Here is a 14,501-nt window from a genome sequence, read left to right as displayed (position 1 = left end):
GTGTGCCTCGGAATGCCCCACTCTGAAACCCAGAGCTGGATGCAGAAAGTTGTCCCCATTCTACAGCTGGAGCAGCTGAGGCTCAGAGCATGAAGCACCCTCATCTGATGTTCCATAGCTAGAAGGAAGCCAGCTGGGATGTAGGCCCTGCTGGGATGCAGCCCCGGCTGGGATGCGGCCCCGGCTGGGATGTGGCCTTGGCTGGGATGTGGCTCTGGCTGGGATGCAGCCCCGGCTGGCTGATCTCTGGAGTTTGTGCTCTTCTCAGTGCGCCAGGTTGCCTTAGCAAACGGTTGTGTGTAAGGGGTACGAGGTGCCAGGAGATGGCGAGAAATGGAGGGCAGACTGTGCGCATCTTGTTAAGGACAGAGCAGTGGACAGTTGTGAGGACAGGGGCAGGTGCGCCAGTGTTCTGTGGTGGTAGCTGAGATCTCCCAGGGAGAGAGTGTCAGGGGAAAGGAGAAGACGAGGTGGAACCCTGGGGAGTGCCTGTGTGGAGACAGAGGGGGTGGAAGAGCCGGGGAGAAAGTAGAAGGCAGGATCAGCGCTATGAGAACCAAGATGGCGCCATGCGCTGGGTGCCATGCGAAGGGAGAAGTTCAAGGAGGGCAGAATTGACAATGGTGTGAAACGCCACCAGTGGGCATGGAGAAGATGCTGTTGGCTTTGGCAATTAGGAGGCCCCTGTGGACCCCTGAGGGTAGTTTCACTGGAGAAGTGTGGGGGCTCAAAAACCAGCAAGGAGTCCCATCCGCCAAGCCCTTCAGATCTCGTTTCTTTTTCATGTAATCCTCCCAACCACTTTATGAGGTAAGTATTTGATCCATTTTGTGGATGAGGAAACTGAGGTTTAGAGCCATTCAGGACTCTGGTTTGGGTCACAAGGCTAGTACATGTGGGGGTAAGTTTTTAAAAGATTCTGAAATTTGAACTTGCCATCTGGACGTTGCAGAGAAGGTTAAGGGTATAGACTGTTCCACTGTGCCGAGGCCTCCAGCAGAAGCAGCTCATGGCATCTGTCTGTGGTGCCTGTGTTTGGGTGAAGTCCTGGGTCCCCTGTCCCCCACTGGGGTCGCCCAGTCTCCCTGTCTCCTCGGTCTAGACCTGGACTCTCAACCTCAGTCTGAAGAGATGGACCATTGGCCCTGTTGGGGACCAAGTGGCACAGTGGGGGTGATGGAGAGCCCGGGTACCAACCTTCTTCTGGTGCATACAACCTTCATCTTAATGCATACACACACACACACACATATATATAACACACATACACATACACAAATACTTGAATATATATACACATATATATGTACACCTGTACTCACAAATATATGTATATACACACATATACAAACACACCTATACACATATATATACCTATTATACACACAAATATGTGTATATATACACATACACAAATACACACATACACACATCACATTAATATATACATGATGGCGTTTCTCTGTGCCCTTTAGTAGATATGCCGGTTTTCCTGAGTATAGGAGTGACAATAGCCCAAGGTAGACGAGGGAGCCTAGGGCTCTCCACTGCTGATGGGGGGCTGTGACTGCCACTGGGGTTGGTGGACCCGATTTGTTCAGAAGAAGGAAAGTAGCTGAACCAGGGATGAAGAACTAGCACTTCCCCTTCCACTGCCCAGCATGAGGTCAAAAGGGGCTGAGAACCTCCTTCAGGGTGAGCGGAGTGGGGGGAGAGGCCTCCAGTCTGCCGGGCAGCTGCAAAAACGGTGTGCAGACCAACAGGTTTTCCGTCTCAGACTCAGCTGACCTGTCACTGTCGTGCCAGATCTCTAGCAGCAAACATTTGTAAGCACAACGTGACTCGGATTTTCAGAAACAGGCCTGTCAGCAATCTTGTTGACCAAACCATTGTCAGATAAGCACCCAGCAGTCACCTAGCAAACCATGTCCCTCTTTACCCCGCTCCCCCACGATCATTTAAATGACATCAGGCTGCGGTTCTGGAAGGGTCCCAGTGTCCTTGGGGTTGGGGCTGTGACTTACTTATTGTACATCTATCTTGTGCCAGGCTCTGGGCTAGTACTTGGGACACAGGGACAATGCTTGTGGTTCTTCAACAAGAACCTGTGAGCCTACAGGGGTAAGGGGTGTTGCCCAAGGTAGACCTGGGGAGGTCTGAAAGAGGGAAGGGTGGATGTGGAGGGTTGGAGGTATGCAGAGCACGCCGGCGTGTGGAGGCACTTGGCAGCCAGCAGAGAGGGCAGACGCTGGAAAAGCCGTGACGCTCCACAGAGGAGCCGGCCAGAGCCGTGGGAGGGGGGCACATCGAGAAGAGAGAGGCTGGGAGAGCTAGCTCAGCCCGAAGGCTTGGCACTAGGCTGAACACATGGTCGGGGTCCCCAGAAACTGCGTTGGCCCAAAGCAGGGCTAGTAACTTTCCTCCATGGAGGCTTGGGCCAGGGATGGGCAGTTTGGATCCAAGTCTGGGCTGACCACTGTGGAAATGGGAACCTGAGAGTGGTTACCATGGAAACAGACTCACTGCGTTCTTTTGCTTGTGAAATGCAGTCGGAGGCGAATGTGCAGCCCCTCCTCCCCCTCAGGTCAAGGCTGCCATTTAATTAAGCACTTTGGTGTTGATGCTCTGACAACACTACTCTAAACAGAGCCCTGGCTTCCCAGACACCGTGGGGACTGCTGAGAAATGCTCTTGAGTTGAAGGGCTGCTCCCCCACACTCCGAGTCTGCACCTGCCGCCTGTGGCTGTGCACTTTGCACCTTAGAAGGGAGGAACTGCCCTCTCTTGCCCCAGTCTCGTTTCCTGTGTGCAGTGGCCACCTGGCAGCCCCGCCCTGTGTCAGGAGCTTGAGGTTGGAGGTTCCACCCTGACTGCTAGGTGGGTTCTGTAGCTTTCACATTTAATCACCATGGTCACCTGATACGGGAGGCGTGAAATCACCCCCTTTTGGAAGGATCCCAAATGTCTATCAACTGATAGACTGATAAGCAGAATGTGGTCTCTCCCATACAATGGAGTACTGTCCAGCCACAAAAAAGAGTGAAGTGGTGACCTACACACGCGGCAGCGGGGATGAACCTTGGAGATGTGGCGCTGAGTGAAAGAAGCCAGACCCCAGAGGCCACAGAGCGTATGAGTCCATTTCAATGAAATGTCCAGCACAGGCCAATCCATAGAGACAGAAAGTGGACGAGTGGTGGCCAGGGCCTGTCCTCACTTCGCACATCCAGTTGGTCACCAGGCCCTGTTGATTCACCTGCACAGTGTCCCTGAGATCATCCTTCCTTCTATCCCTGCTGCCTTGTCACCTACTGACCCCCAGATGGCCATGGCCTGGTGGGGCAGTTCCCTGGAGAAAGGGGACTGAGCACACGCACCTAAGGTGTCCAGGCCCTTGGCTCTGGCCTCACTGTGTTGTGACTCTGGCCACATCACATGGCCCCTGAGCCTCCAGCCCTTATCTATGAAGGTGATTTGGATGTCGATGATGAAAGTGATCATGGCATCTCTACCTCATCTACCTCCCAGCATTGTTACAAAGACCAAATGAGATGAAACAGAAGCATGTTTTGTAAACTGAAAAGTGCTGTGGCAGCGTGAGTGTTTCCTTTAAGAAACACGTGTGAGATGATCAGTTTCCTTTAAGAAGTAAGTGTAGTGGAGTCCCTGAACCTGGACCCCAGTGAGGATCACGTATTCATGATCTGCTGCGAGCTTTGTGTTCCTTAGCTCCCGGGGACAGATGGATGATCCATTAGACAGCGCGGCTTCTTATCGAAGGCGAACTTGCTGGTTGCCCTTCCGGTTTTGAGATAATCACCAGGAAGTGAACTTGTCAGCTCCAGGCCCATGTCTCCTTTAGACAGGTGGTTTGTGGCCTTGGGTCTTGGTACTAACTTACGTACTTTGTGTGGGACTCTGCAGGAAGGTACTTAGATTCTAGGAAGAAATGCAGATTGATTTTTTTTTTTTTTTTAACTCAAAGTGTGATCCTTTGACCAGTAGCATCAGCATCACTGGGGAGCTTCTTAGAAGCGTAAACCCCAGGCCTGTTTAATCAGAAGCTCCATTTAGGAAGATTCCCCCAGTGATGCAAATCCACGCAATGTTTGAGAAGCAAACATACCACTCTACGATGTCACTGGGTGCCTGAGAAACCCTCACACCAGCAACTAAATGCCCTGAGAGAGCATCAGTTCATGCAAGTGGCTAACACAAGGTGAATGACTCCAAACCAGTGGCATCCCTATGTGCCAGCAACCACCAGTTAGGAATTGTAATGAGATCTTGGTGATATTGGCAATTAAAATATGAACTAGTTGTGAAGTAAGCTGAATAAGGATATGTGGTCCCCTCAAGAGGCACAGAACTTTGTTGGAAAACACAAAAGGGGTGTTGATTAAATGGGGACACCAACGGTTTAGAGCAGAGGTTCTTAACTGGGGGTGTTCTGCCCCCTTTGGGGGACATCTGCAATGTATGGAGGCATTTTTGTTTGTCATAACTGGTGGGTCCAGGTGAGGGGTGCTGCTCAGCACCCTGCAATTTACAGGATGGTCCCTACTAGAGAGAATGATCTGGCCCTAGATGCCAATTGAGCTGATGTTGAACAATTTTGGTTTATCCTAGTGGAGTACACATGCACTCACATGTCACACGCACGCACATGCAATGCACACAACACACATGCACACACACATTATTTATTTTATTTTATTTTATTTTATTTTATTTTATTTTATTTTATTTGAGACAGGGTCTCACTTGGCCACCCAGGCTGGAGTACAGTGGCGTGGTCTCTACTCAACTGCAGTCTCAACCTCCTGGGCTCAAGTGATCCTCCCACCTCAGCCTCCCTGGTAGCTGGGACTACAGGTGCCCGCCACCGTGCCCAGCTAATTTTTTGGGATTTTTTTTTTTTTTAGAGAGAGGGTTTCGCCATGTTGCCCAGGCTGGTCTCAAGCTCTTAGGCTAAAGAGGCTAAAGTGATCCTCCCACCTTGGCCTCCCAAAGTGCTGGGATTACAGGGGTGAGCCACCACATCCAGCCAATACACACATCACTTTAAAAATTCAAGGGTATCAGGCCGGGCGCAGTGGCTCACACCTGTAATCCCAGAACTTTGGGAGGCCGAGGTGGGTGGATCACGAGGTCAGGAGATCGAGATCATCCTGGCTAACACAGTGAAATCCTGTCTCTACTAAAAATGCAAAAAATTAGCCGGGTGTGGTGGCAGGCCCCTGTAGTTCCAGCTACTCAGGAGGCTGAGGCAGGAGAATGGCGTGAACCCCAGAGGCAGAGCTTGCAGTGAGCCGAGATTGCGCCACCGCACTCCAGCCTGGGCGGCAGAGGGAGATTCTGTCTCAAAAAAAAAAAAAAATTTAAGACTGTCAGATGGGCCGGGCGTGGTGGCTCACGCCTGTAATCCCAGCACTTTGGGAGGCCGAGGTGGGCGGATCACAAGGTCAGGAGATCGAGACCATGGTGAAACCCCGTCTCTACTAAAAATAGAAAAAATTAGCCGGGCGCAGGGGCGGGCGCCTGTAGTCCCAGCTACTCGGGAGGCTGAGGCAGGAGAATGGCGTGAACCCGGGAGGCGGAGCTTGCAGTGAGCCGAGATTGCGCCACTGCACTCCAGCCTGGGCGACAGAGCGAGACTCCGTCTCAAAAAAAAAAAAAAAAAAGACTGTCAGATGATATTTTGATAACAGAGCAGTGGAGGATGGGAGAACTCAGCATAGTGGATTGTGAAACAGATTTTAAAGTCATGATAATAAAAACAGTGTGGCATTGAAATAAAACTTAATGTGGATCAATGGAATAAAATAGCCCTCAAAGCCATTTTAATAAAAAGGGAAAAAAATGACTACATAAGATAGAACAAGCATAACACAGCCAATGGAAAAGGGTTCAGAATTCATTGTTGACCTAATTGCCTAGTCATAAGTGAAATATCCCTGGAGCCATATCCCAGGCCAAATTTAGAGCCCCTTTCTTTATTTCCTCTTCATACCCACCCCCCTTGCCCCAGGGTGGTTCCTGTCTCTCTACAGTGTAGAGTCTGATTCCAAGTAGGACTGCAAAGATTGAGGCAAAAAGAGTTGATGAATTTCTGGTCTACAAAGAGGATGAATTTCTGGTCCCTATAAATAAGATCCACAGTTTGAGCCTTTTTAAATTTTCATTAAAAAATTTTTTTTGACTGGGCCCTGGCACTGCTGGCGGTGCCCGCATCTGTGCAATGGGCCCACCCAGAATTTGAGCCTTGATTGTAGGAAGGCTGTAGGCGCCGGGCGTGGTGGCTCACGCCTGTAATCCCAGCACTTTGGGAGGCCGAGGCAGGCGGATCACAAGGTCAGGAGATCGAGACCACGGTGAAACCCCGTCTCTACTAAAAATACAAAAAATTAGCCCGGGCGCGGTTGTGGGCGCCTGTAGTCCCAGCTACTCGGGAGGCTGAGGCAGGAGAATGGCGGGAACCCGGGAGGCGGAGCTTGCAGTGAGCCGAGATCGCGCCACTGCACTCCAGCCTGGGCGACAGAGCGAGACTCCGTCTCAAAAAAAAAAAAAAAAAAAGGAAGGCTGTAGGCGTTGCAACCAGAGAGGCCTGGGTTTAAATCCCAGCATGACCTCTTGAATTCCCTCACAACCTTTAAAGTGTCATGTGACTTCTCTGAACCTCCATTTCCCATCTGTGAAATGGGCATGAAGCCTGTAGCGCTGTTGTCAGGGTTCAGGAGAGAGTGCCGAGGGCAGGGGATGAGTGCTTCCCTTCTGCCCTCTGCACATGGCGCTCCCAGGGAACGGCACCGGGCTCCTGCTGTGCTGCTCTAGGCGCACTCACGGCTCATGGCCTCTCCTCGGGGACATGACGTGGGGGTGTTTTAATGGAGCACCATGTTCTCTTTTCGCTCTCGGCCACAGATGACGTCCGGTTGTTTGCCTTCGTGCGCTTCACCACCGGCGATGCCATGAGCAAGAGGTCCAAGTTCGCCCTCATCACATGGATCGGCGAGAACGTCAGCGGGCTGCAGCGCGCCAAAACCGGGACGGACAAGACCCTGGTGAAGGAGGTCGTACAGGTACTGAGTTCCTCCAGGGTCTGGAGGTCACAGCTCACCAAGGGTTACCATCCTGCAAGGAGAGAGAGGGCTGGGTTGGACTCCTGGGTCTGTAGCTTAGCTGTGACTTGGGACAAGCCATGCTGTGTCTCTGCACCTGTAAAGCCATTGGTGAAATGTCACCAGAATTGTTTCAGGATGCGGGCTAGGAGGAGGTGACTGTGTTTGTGGTTCCACCTATCCCGTAACAGAAGCATGGCGGCTGGGTGCCTGCCTCCGTGGGTAGCGCAGGTTGCTTGCTTCTAGAGAAGGGGACCAGTGGGGGGACCAGCATAGCAGCCACTACCCTGTGGCGTCCTGGCTGGCTGTCGGCGGTGGTCACAAGGATCCCGTGGGAGAATCCACGTGTGCCCTCTCTGAACAGTGCCTACTGTAAGTCTTTTCCATTCTGGCCATTAAAGAAAATGGACATTCCCAGCACTTTGGGAGGCCGAGACGGGTGGATCACGAGGTCAGGAGATCGAGACCATCCTGGCTAACACGGTGAAACCCCGTCTCTACTAAGAAATACAAAAAACTAGCCGGGCGAGGTGGCGGGCGCCTGTAGTCCCAGCTACTCTGGAGGCTGAGGCCGGAGAATGGCGTGAACCCGGGAGGCGGAGCTTGCAGTGAGCTGAGATCCGGCCACTGCACTCCAGCCTGGGCTACAGAGCGAGACTCCGTCTCAAAAAAAAAAAAAAAAAAGAAAATGGACATTTTCAATGTCGGAAGCTTCCAACGTTGTTCACTTGGGATACGGGTAACGGTCATGTTGAGAAAAGAACATCTGAACTCCACAAAGGTAACCCTGGGGTAGGGTAGAGGAGGGAGAGAGGCCTTTCCCTACTAAAGGGATTTCCATTTTGCAAAAGGATTTCTCACAACCCATGAACTAGGGAATCTCTCCCTCTTACCACCCCTTTAAACTGTTGTTCAGGTGAGCAGAAATAGTGTGTTACACATCCCTTCAGCAGCTTGTCTGTTACAGAGGGCGGGGGGTACCGCTGCCCGTCCTCCACCATGCACATTGTTTTAAAGATTCAAAGCAGTGTAATTGGTCCATGATAAAACAAACGTTTAAAAAGAATAGACTCAGCTGGGTGCGGTGGCTCACACCTGTAAATCACAGCACTTTGGAAGGCTGAGGCGGGAGGATTTATTGGCTAAGCAATCTGAGACCAACCTGGGCAACATAGTGAGACCCCATCTCTACAAAACATAAGAAAATAAAATGAGCCAGGCATGGTGGCACATGCTCATAGTCCCAGCTTCTTGGGAGGCTGAGGCGGGAGGTTTGCTGGAACCCAGGAGGTCAAGGCTGCAGTGAGCCACGATCGCACCACTGCACTCCAGCCTGGGCAACAGAGCGAGATCCTGTCTCAAAATAAATAAATAAAAATAAAAATAATAGTCTAATGATGGAAGTGGATGATAGCTAAAGACACAGGGTTTCTTTTTGAGGTGATAAAAATGCTCTAAAATTGACTATCATGGTGGTCGCACATATCTGTGAATATACCAAAAATCACCAATTGTCAAAAACAAAAACAGGCTGGGCACAGTGGCTCACACCTGCCATCTCAGCACTTTGGGAGGCTGAGGTGGGAGGATTGCCTGTGTCCAAGAGTTCAAGACCAGCCTGGGCAACATAGTATTAATATTACTCCATCTCTACAAAAGAATAAAAAATTAGCCAGGTATGGTGGTGCATACTGGTAGTCCCAGCTACTTGGGAGGCTGAGGTGGGAGGATCACTTGAGCCTAGGAGGTCGAGGCTGCAATGAGCCGAGATCTTGCCGATGCACTCAGCCTGAGTGTGGTGAAACTGAGACCCTGTTGTAAAAAGAAAAACAACAACAAAATAGGCTATCTGCAATGCACTATCTTGAATTGGACCTTAGAACAGAAAAGCTGTGGAAATATGAATCAAGTCAGGAGTTTAATTAATTATAATGTACCAATGTTGACTTTTTCACTGTGACAGATGTACCGTCGTAATGTAAGATGTTAACAATGGGGAAATATGTATGTGTGTGTGTTAAGGAAGATAATATGGAAACTCGGTACTACCTCTTGCAACTTTTCTGTAAATCCAAAGCTCTTCTAAATAAAATTTTTTTTTTTTTAAGAGAGATGGGTCTCACTATATTGCCAGGCTGGCCTCAAACTCCTGGGCTCAAGAGTTCCTACACCTCGGCCTCCAAAAGTGCTTGGATTATAGGCCACCATGCCCAGCCCAAAATAAAACTTTTATTTAAAAAATAACAATATGGCCAGGTGGCATGGCTCATGCCTGTAATCTCAGCACTTTGGGAGGCCAAGGCGGGTGGATCACCTAAGGTCAGGAGTTCGAGACCATCCTGGCCAACATGGCAAAACCCTGTCTCTACTAAAAATACAGAAATTAGCCGGGCGTGGTGGTGGGTACCTGTAATCCCATCTACTCAGGAGGCTAAGGCAGGAGAATCTCTTGAAACCAGGAGGCAGAAGTTGCAGTGAGCCGAGATCTAGCCACTGCACTCCAGCCTGGGGGACAGAGCGAGTCTCCAAAAATAAATAAATAAAAATAAAAAATAATGATAGGACATAATAGAGTCATGTGGTCCCCCGTCAGCTCCTGCTTTTGGACGTCCCTCCTGGCCACTCTCTGGACGGGCTCGCCTCCTGCCTTTCGGCTTTGCTGTGGTCCCAGCCTACAGGTCACACTCTTGTCTGCAGCTATTTTTTTTAAGGTTAATGTAATTTCATAAATGATATGGCTGCACCGCCTCTGTAATTCATGGTTTTCTGGTAGCAGAGTGTCCTGGTTCACAAGCGTACTGTCATGTACTAAATGTTCCCCTGTTCTTGGTCTCTTAAGTTGCTTCCAATTTTTATTTTTATAAACAATGTTCCAACCAACATTTTAATACATGCGGCTCCTTTCTTCTGTTGAATTATTCTTTTAGAATACAATCTCGGCAGGTGGGGTTCTGGAGTTAAGAGGCGAGATCATCATTTTTAAAAGGTATGGGCGTCAGATTGGCTTTGAGCAGTGCTAGCACTGTGCCTGGGACCGAGGAAATGCTGACAAAGGCCATTTGTTTCACATGCTAGTCAGCGTTCCTGGTTGACACTGCTGTCTGCACCCTGTCTGGCCCTGGAGCCCTTGTTTTGGAAAACCACTTATTCAACCCTACAGGCTGTTTTTCTCCAGGCCAGTTGGGTTTTAATGGTTAACCAGCTTCCAGGGGTCTTCCGAGGGGCAGCAAGATGGAAAATGAAAAAGAAGACCTATTCTGTGGCCAAAGGTCTCCTGCTGAATTCTGCCCGCCGTGCTTGGCCCGCTCTTGGACGTGGCCAGGAGGAAAGGGAGCAGAGGGAGGGGGCGTTCTCCAGGATATGTGCGCAGGGCACGACATTGCAGATCTTTGCGATTCCCTTTTGTCTTCCCATTTAAAAAATTGTGGTAAAATACAGGCCAGGTGTGGTGGCTCATGCCTGTAATCCCAGCACCTTGGGAGACCAAGACGGGTGGATCGCCTGAGGTCAGGAGTTCGAGACCAGCCTGGCCAACATGCCAACACAATGAAACCCCATCTGTACTAAAAATACCAAAAAATTAGCCCGGCGTGGTGGCATGTGGCCTGTAGTCCCAGCTACTCGGGAGGCTGAGGCAGGAGAATTGCTCGAACCCGGGAGATCACGTCAGGAGACTGAGCCGAGATCACAGCAAGACTCTAAAATAAATAAACAAATAATAATAAATTGTAAAGTACAATAACATGAAGTTTACCATGTTAGCCATTTTAAATTACAATTCGGCGGCATTAAACAGAGTCACAATGTTGTCTAGTTCCACACCGCTGTCTAGTTCCAGAACTTTCTCATCACCCCCAAAGGAAACCTCATATCCACTAAGACAGTCTGCAGAGTTTCTTTCCGCTCTGGAACTCTTTCCAGTTTGGGTAGATGCGCCGGTGACTGAGGGGGATTGGAGGAAATTAATTCCCTGGTGGGAACCTTTAGGCGGGAGTAGTGGCGATAATTTATATGTTTGCAAGCTCGAGTAAGTTGAAGCACAAAGAGGAATTGCTTGGCTCTTGGTAGTGGGAAGTACAGGGGTTTTGGCTTTAGGTGTGGCTAGATTGAGGGCTCATGCAGTATTTTCATCTCATCTCTCAGTTCTGTTTTTCTCTGCGTTGGCGTTAGGCAGCCTCTGCACAGCCAAAGAAATGGTCCATGCTCTGGTGGTCCCTCTGGGTCAGGATCTGACCCAGAAGAGAGAGGCCTCTTTCCTCAGTGTCAATCAGTCTCTTCAGAGGACCCTGATTGGCCCAGCTTGGGTCACATGCACACTATTGGGCAGGGAGGCGGGGTTTCGTGGTGGGCAGCTCCAATGTGATCCCAGTTGTTAAAGAAAGGCATGCTGGTGAATGAAGAAGCGCAGATGTGCGCTGCAGTGGGGGAGCTGGAATACTGTCCTGAACTACAGGTGCAGGCTCATATTTTGACCATTATCATTTGCATTTTCCACCTCTCCACTTAAAAATGTCAATTATCTGAAGCTGCTACAAGACCTTATTTTTATGCTGCAGTTGCAAATATAGCCATTTAGGGTCCATTCTGCTGGTATCATGCTATCTTTCCACAGCCGCTAAAGCCATGCAGAGACTGGCATGCCCATCAGCTTCCCCTCTGCTTCATGGGGGTTCAGAGCAGACGTTCTCTAAGGAACCTTCCAGATGGGCCCATTCTGGATGCCATGTCTTGGGGACCAGGTCACTTCCCCAGCTGCCTTTTTGCCATCATTTCTATGTGAAGAAGAAGTAGATTGGCTTTTAAAGATTACTGTATTAATAAACTCTTGACTTTGATTGTAATAAAGTAATGCACATACATTCCTGTGCTTTGTGTGAAACGTGGAGGGTGTAAATTAATTGCATGGTCATTGATGTGGAGGAACTGGAATCCGGGGGGCGTTTTTTTTGGTTTTTTTTTTTTTTGGAAACAGAATCTCAGTCACCCAGTCTGGAGTGCAGTGGCACAATCTCAGCTCACTGCAGCCTCTGCCTCCCATGCTTAAGCAATTCTCATGCTTCAGCCTCTCGAGAAGCTGGGGATTACAGGTGTGTGCCACCACGCCCAGCTAATTTAGAGGAGGGATCTGCATGTCACTAACCACCTGCCTGACCATGGGCAAGTCTCTCCCCCCCGGGCCTCAGTGTCCTCATTTGTAAAATGAAGAATTGGATGAGTTGACTTGCTGTGTCATATTCTATTTTAGGGTATTCTGAAAATTTTTCTCTTCTTTTGTTTTAATGGAGTAATTTGTTTATGAAGGCATTTTACCTTTAAATGAACCTTATTTTACTTTGCCAAGGGGGAAGGTGTAGTACAGTGGACTTTGGAGCCAGGTGGCGTGGGTTCAAATTTCAGCTCCATCACTTACTGTGTGGCCTTGGGCACATGGCTTACCCCCTCTGGACTCAGTCACCTGATGTGTAAAATAAGGGTAATATAGTGCCTGCCTTGTAGGGTTGTGGTGGGGATTAAATGAGCAAATATAGGGAAAGTGCTTAGAACAATGTCTTAATTTCTGGGACCCGGAAGTAATAGCTGTTATTTCCAGTTTTCCGTTTAGACAACCCCGTGATGCACAGTTTGGGCAGGAAATGTTTCTACACTGTAGATTATTTCCTTCGGAGATGCTAGATACAGATGCTGAGCTCCAGGGCATGAATCTTGTTGTTTGCCAATATTGCCAGTTGTCTTACAAATGGCTTGGGCCAAAGTCACAGCCATCAGCCACACAGGAAGGGTCTGGCCTCACCCACACTTGCCAGCGCTAACCTCAAAAAGTTCATACTTCACCTGTGGCCAGCACACAGGTGCATCAGCATATGGGGAAACTGAGGCCCACAGCGGTGATAGGACCTGCTCTAAACCCACAGCTAATGAGTGACAGAGCTGGGGCTAGAGCCTGGGAGAATTAGGAGTGAAGTTTGACTCTGATCCTCTTTAGTCTGTATTCAGAGCCTGAGAAACTGAGAGGCGTCTGTGGCTGAGGGAAAACAAGACAAAACAAGACAAATGCCAGCAAGGCCACGGGGCAGCAGGGGCTGCCAGGCAAGCTGGGCGGGGCGATTGCGACGCCCAGACTCGAGTCCGGGGAATGCGCTGAACGCACAGCACGCACGGCTGGCTGGCCACAGCTGTTGTCTGCCACACAGAAGTACCCGGCTGGTGCCCAGGACAGAACCTCGGTCCCATTGTTCTCGTGTCTCTGCAGGATTGTGGGGACAATGCAGTGACCGCTGGTAGTGACCTGCGATGTGCCAGGGCCAGGCTCTCTTGATTTAGAGCCATGCTTGGTCAATGCTGCATCATGCTTGTCTTGCAGAATGGGCTCATTCACTTGATCCTTTTATTTATTCTTTAACATAATATGAACATTCACAGAGCCAGGAATCCAGAGGGCGTGCAGCTCAACTTTCGGGGTCAGGAGCAGAGGACATCAGAGGGTGCTGCCTCTAAGCAGAAGTGGAAGTGGGAAGGACGACGTGCCAGGGATGGTGTGAACTAGCCAATTGGAGTCTATTCTGATGGCTTCGCAGCCCCAGGAGTAACCAGGCTTAGTGGCTCACACCTGTAATCCCAACACTTTGGGAGACCAAGGCAGGAGGATTGCTTGAGCCCAGGAGTTGGAGACCAGCCTGGTCAACATAGTGGGACCTTGTCTCTACTAAAAATAAAAAAAAAACTAGCTGGCACGTGGTGTTGCATGCCTGTAGTCCCAGCTACTGAGGAGTCTGAGGAGGGAGGATCACTTGAGCCCAGGAGTTGGAGGCTGCAGTGAGCTGTGTTTGTGCCATTGTACTCCAGCCTGGGTGATAGAGGAAAGCCCTGTCTCAAAAATAAGTAAATAAATTAATAAAAATAAACCCTAGGGGCAGGATCGGCTTAATTTCTGAGACTAGATTTACCCACCCCTCCCCTCTGAGGGCCTCTTTTGGGTACCAATGTGGCAATAATATGAATAACAGTAGTTTTATTGTGGCCCTACTATGTGCCTGACACTCTTTGAAGGACTTTCCGTGTATTAAGTCATTTGTCCTTCACGAGGCCAGGTCTGCCACTTTCCCTGTTTTATAGATGAGGAGCTTGGGATCCGAGGAAACTGAGTAACTTGTTCAAGGTCCGGGTGCTTGGACATGGCAAAGCTATGCCTGGAACCCAGGCTGTGGGCTCAGAGCCCCGACACGGCCACTTCACCACACTGCACATTTCCCAAACCATCTGGCATCAGGGAAGAGGTTCTAAGGCCATAAGCAGGGCTGGACACTCCTTTTGTAGACTCGTGTTGCCCATGCAATTAGTTTTCAAATTTTCTGATTCTCAGTTTTCCTTGATGGTGGAACC

General features: G+C 49.8%; 2 protein-coding genes across 2 annotated transcripts in view; both read left to right on the top strand.

Annotated features, from left to right (window-relative positions):
- MEAK7 (MTOR associated protein, eak-7 homolog) overlaps window positions 1-14,501 on the top strand; it is a 672,801-nt gene that overhangs the window by 543,964 nt on the left and 114,336 nt on the right. The gene's annotated exons all lie outside the window — the stretch shown is intronic.
- COTL1 (coactosin like F-actin binding protein 1) overlaps window positions 1-14,501 on the top strand; it is a 52,927-nt gene that overhangs the window by 21,049 nt on the left and 17,377 nt on the right. The window contains exon 3 of the mRNA XM_050773798.1: window positions 6,925-7,082. Coding sequence (XP_050629755.1) covers window positions 6,925-7,082 — 158 coding nt within the window. The remainder of the gene's footprint in view (window positions 1-6,924; window positions 7,083-14,501) is intronic.

This window comes from Macaca thibetana, chromosome 20 (genome assembly GCF_024542745.1).
Source record: "Macaca thibetana thibetana isolate TM-01 chromosome 20, ASM2454274v1, whole genome shotgun sequence".
Classification (NCBI taxonomy): domain Eukaryota; kingdom Metazoa; phylum Chordata; class Mammalia; order Primates; family Cercopithecidae; genus Macaca; species Macaca thibetana.
Note: the sequence above shows the minus strand (reverse complement) of the source record. Positions and strands in the feature narration are given on the sequence as shown.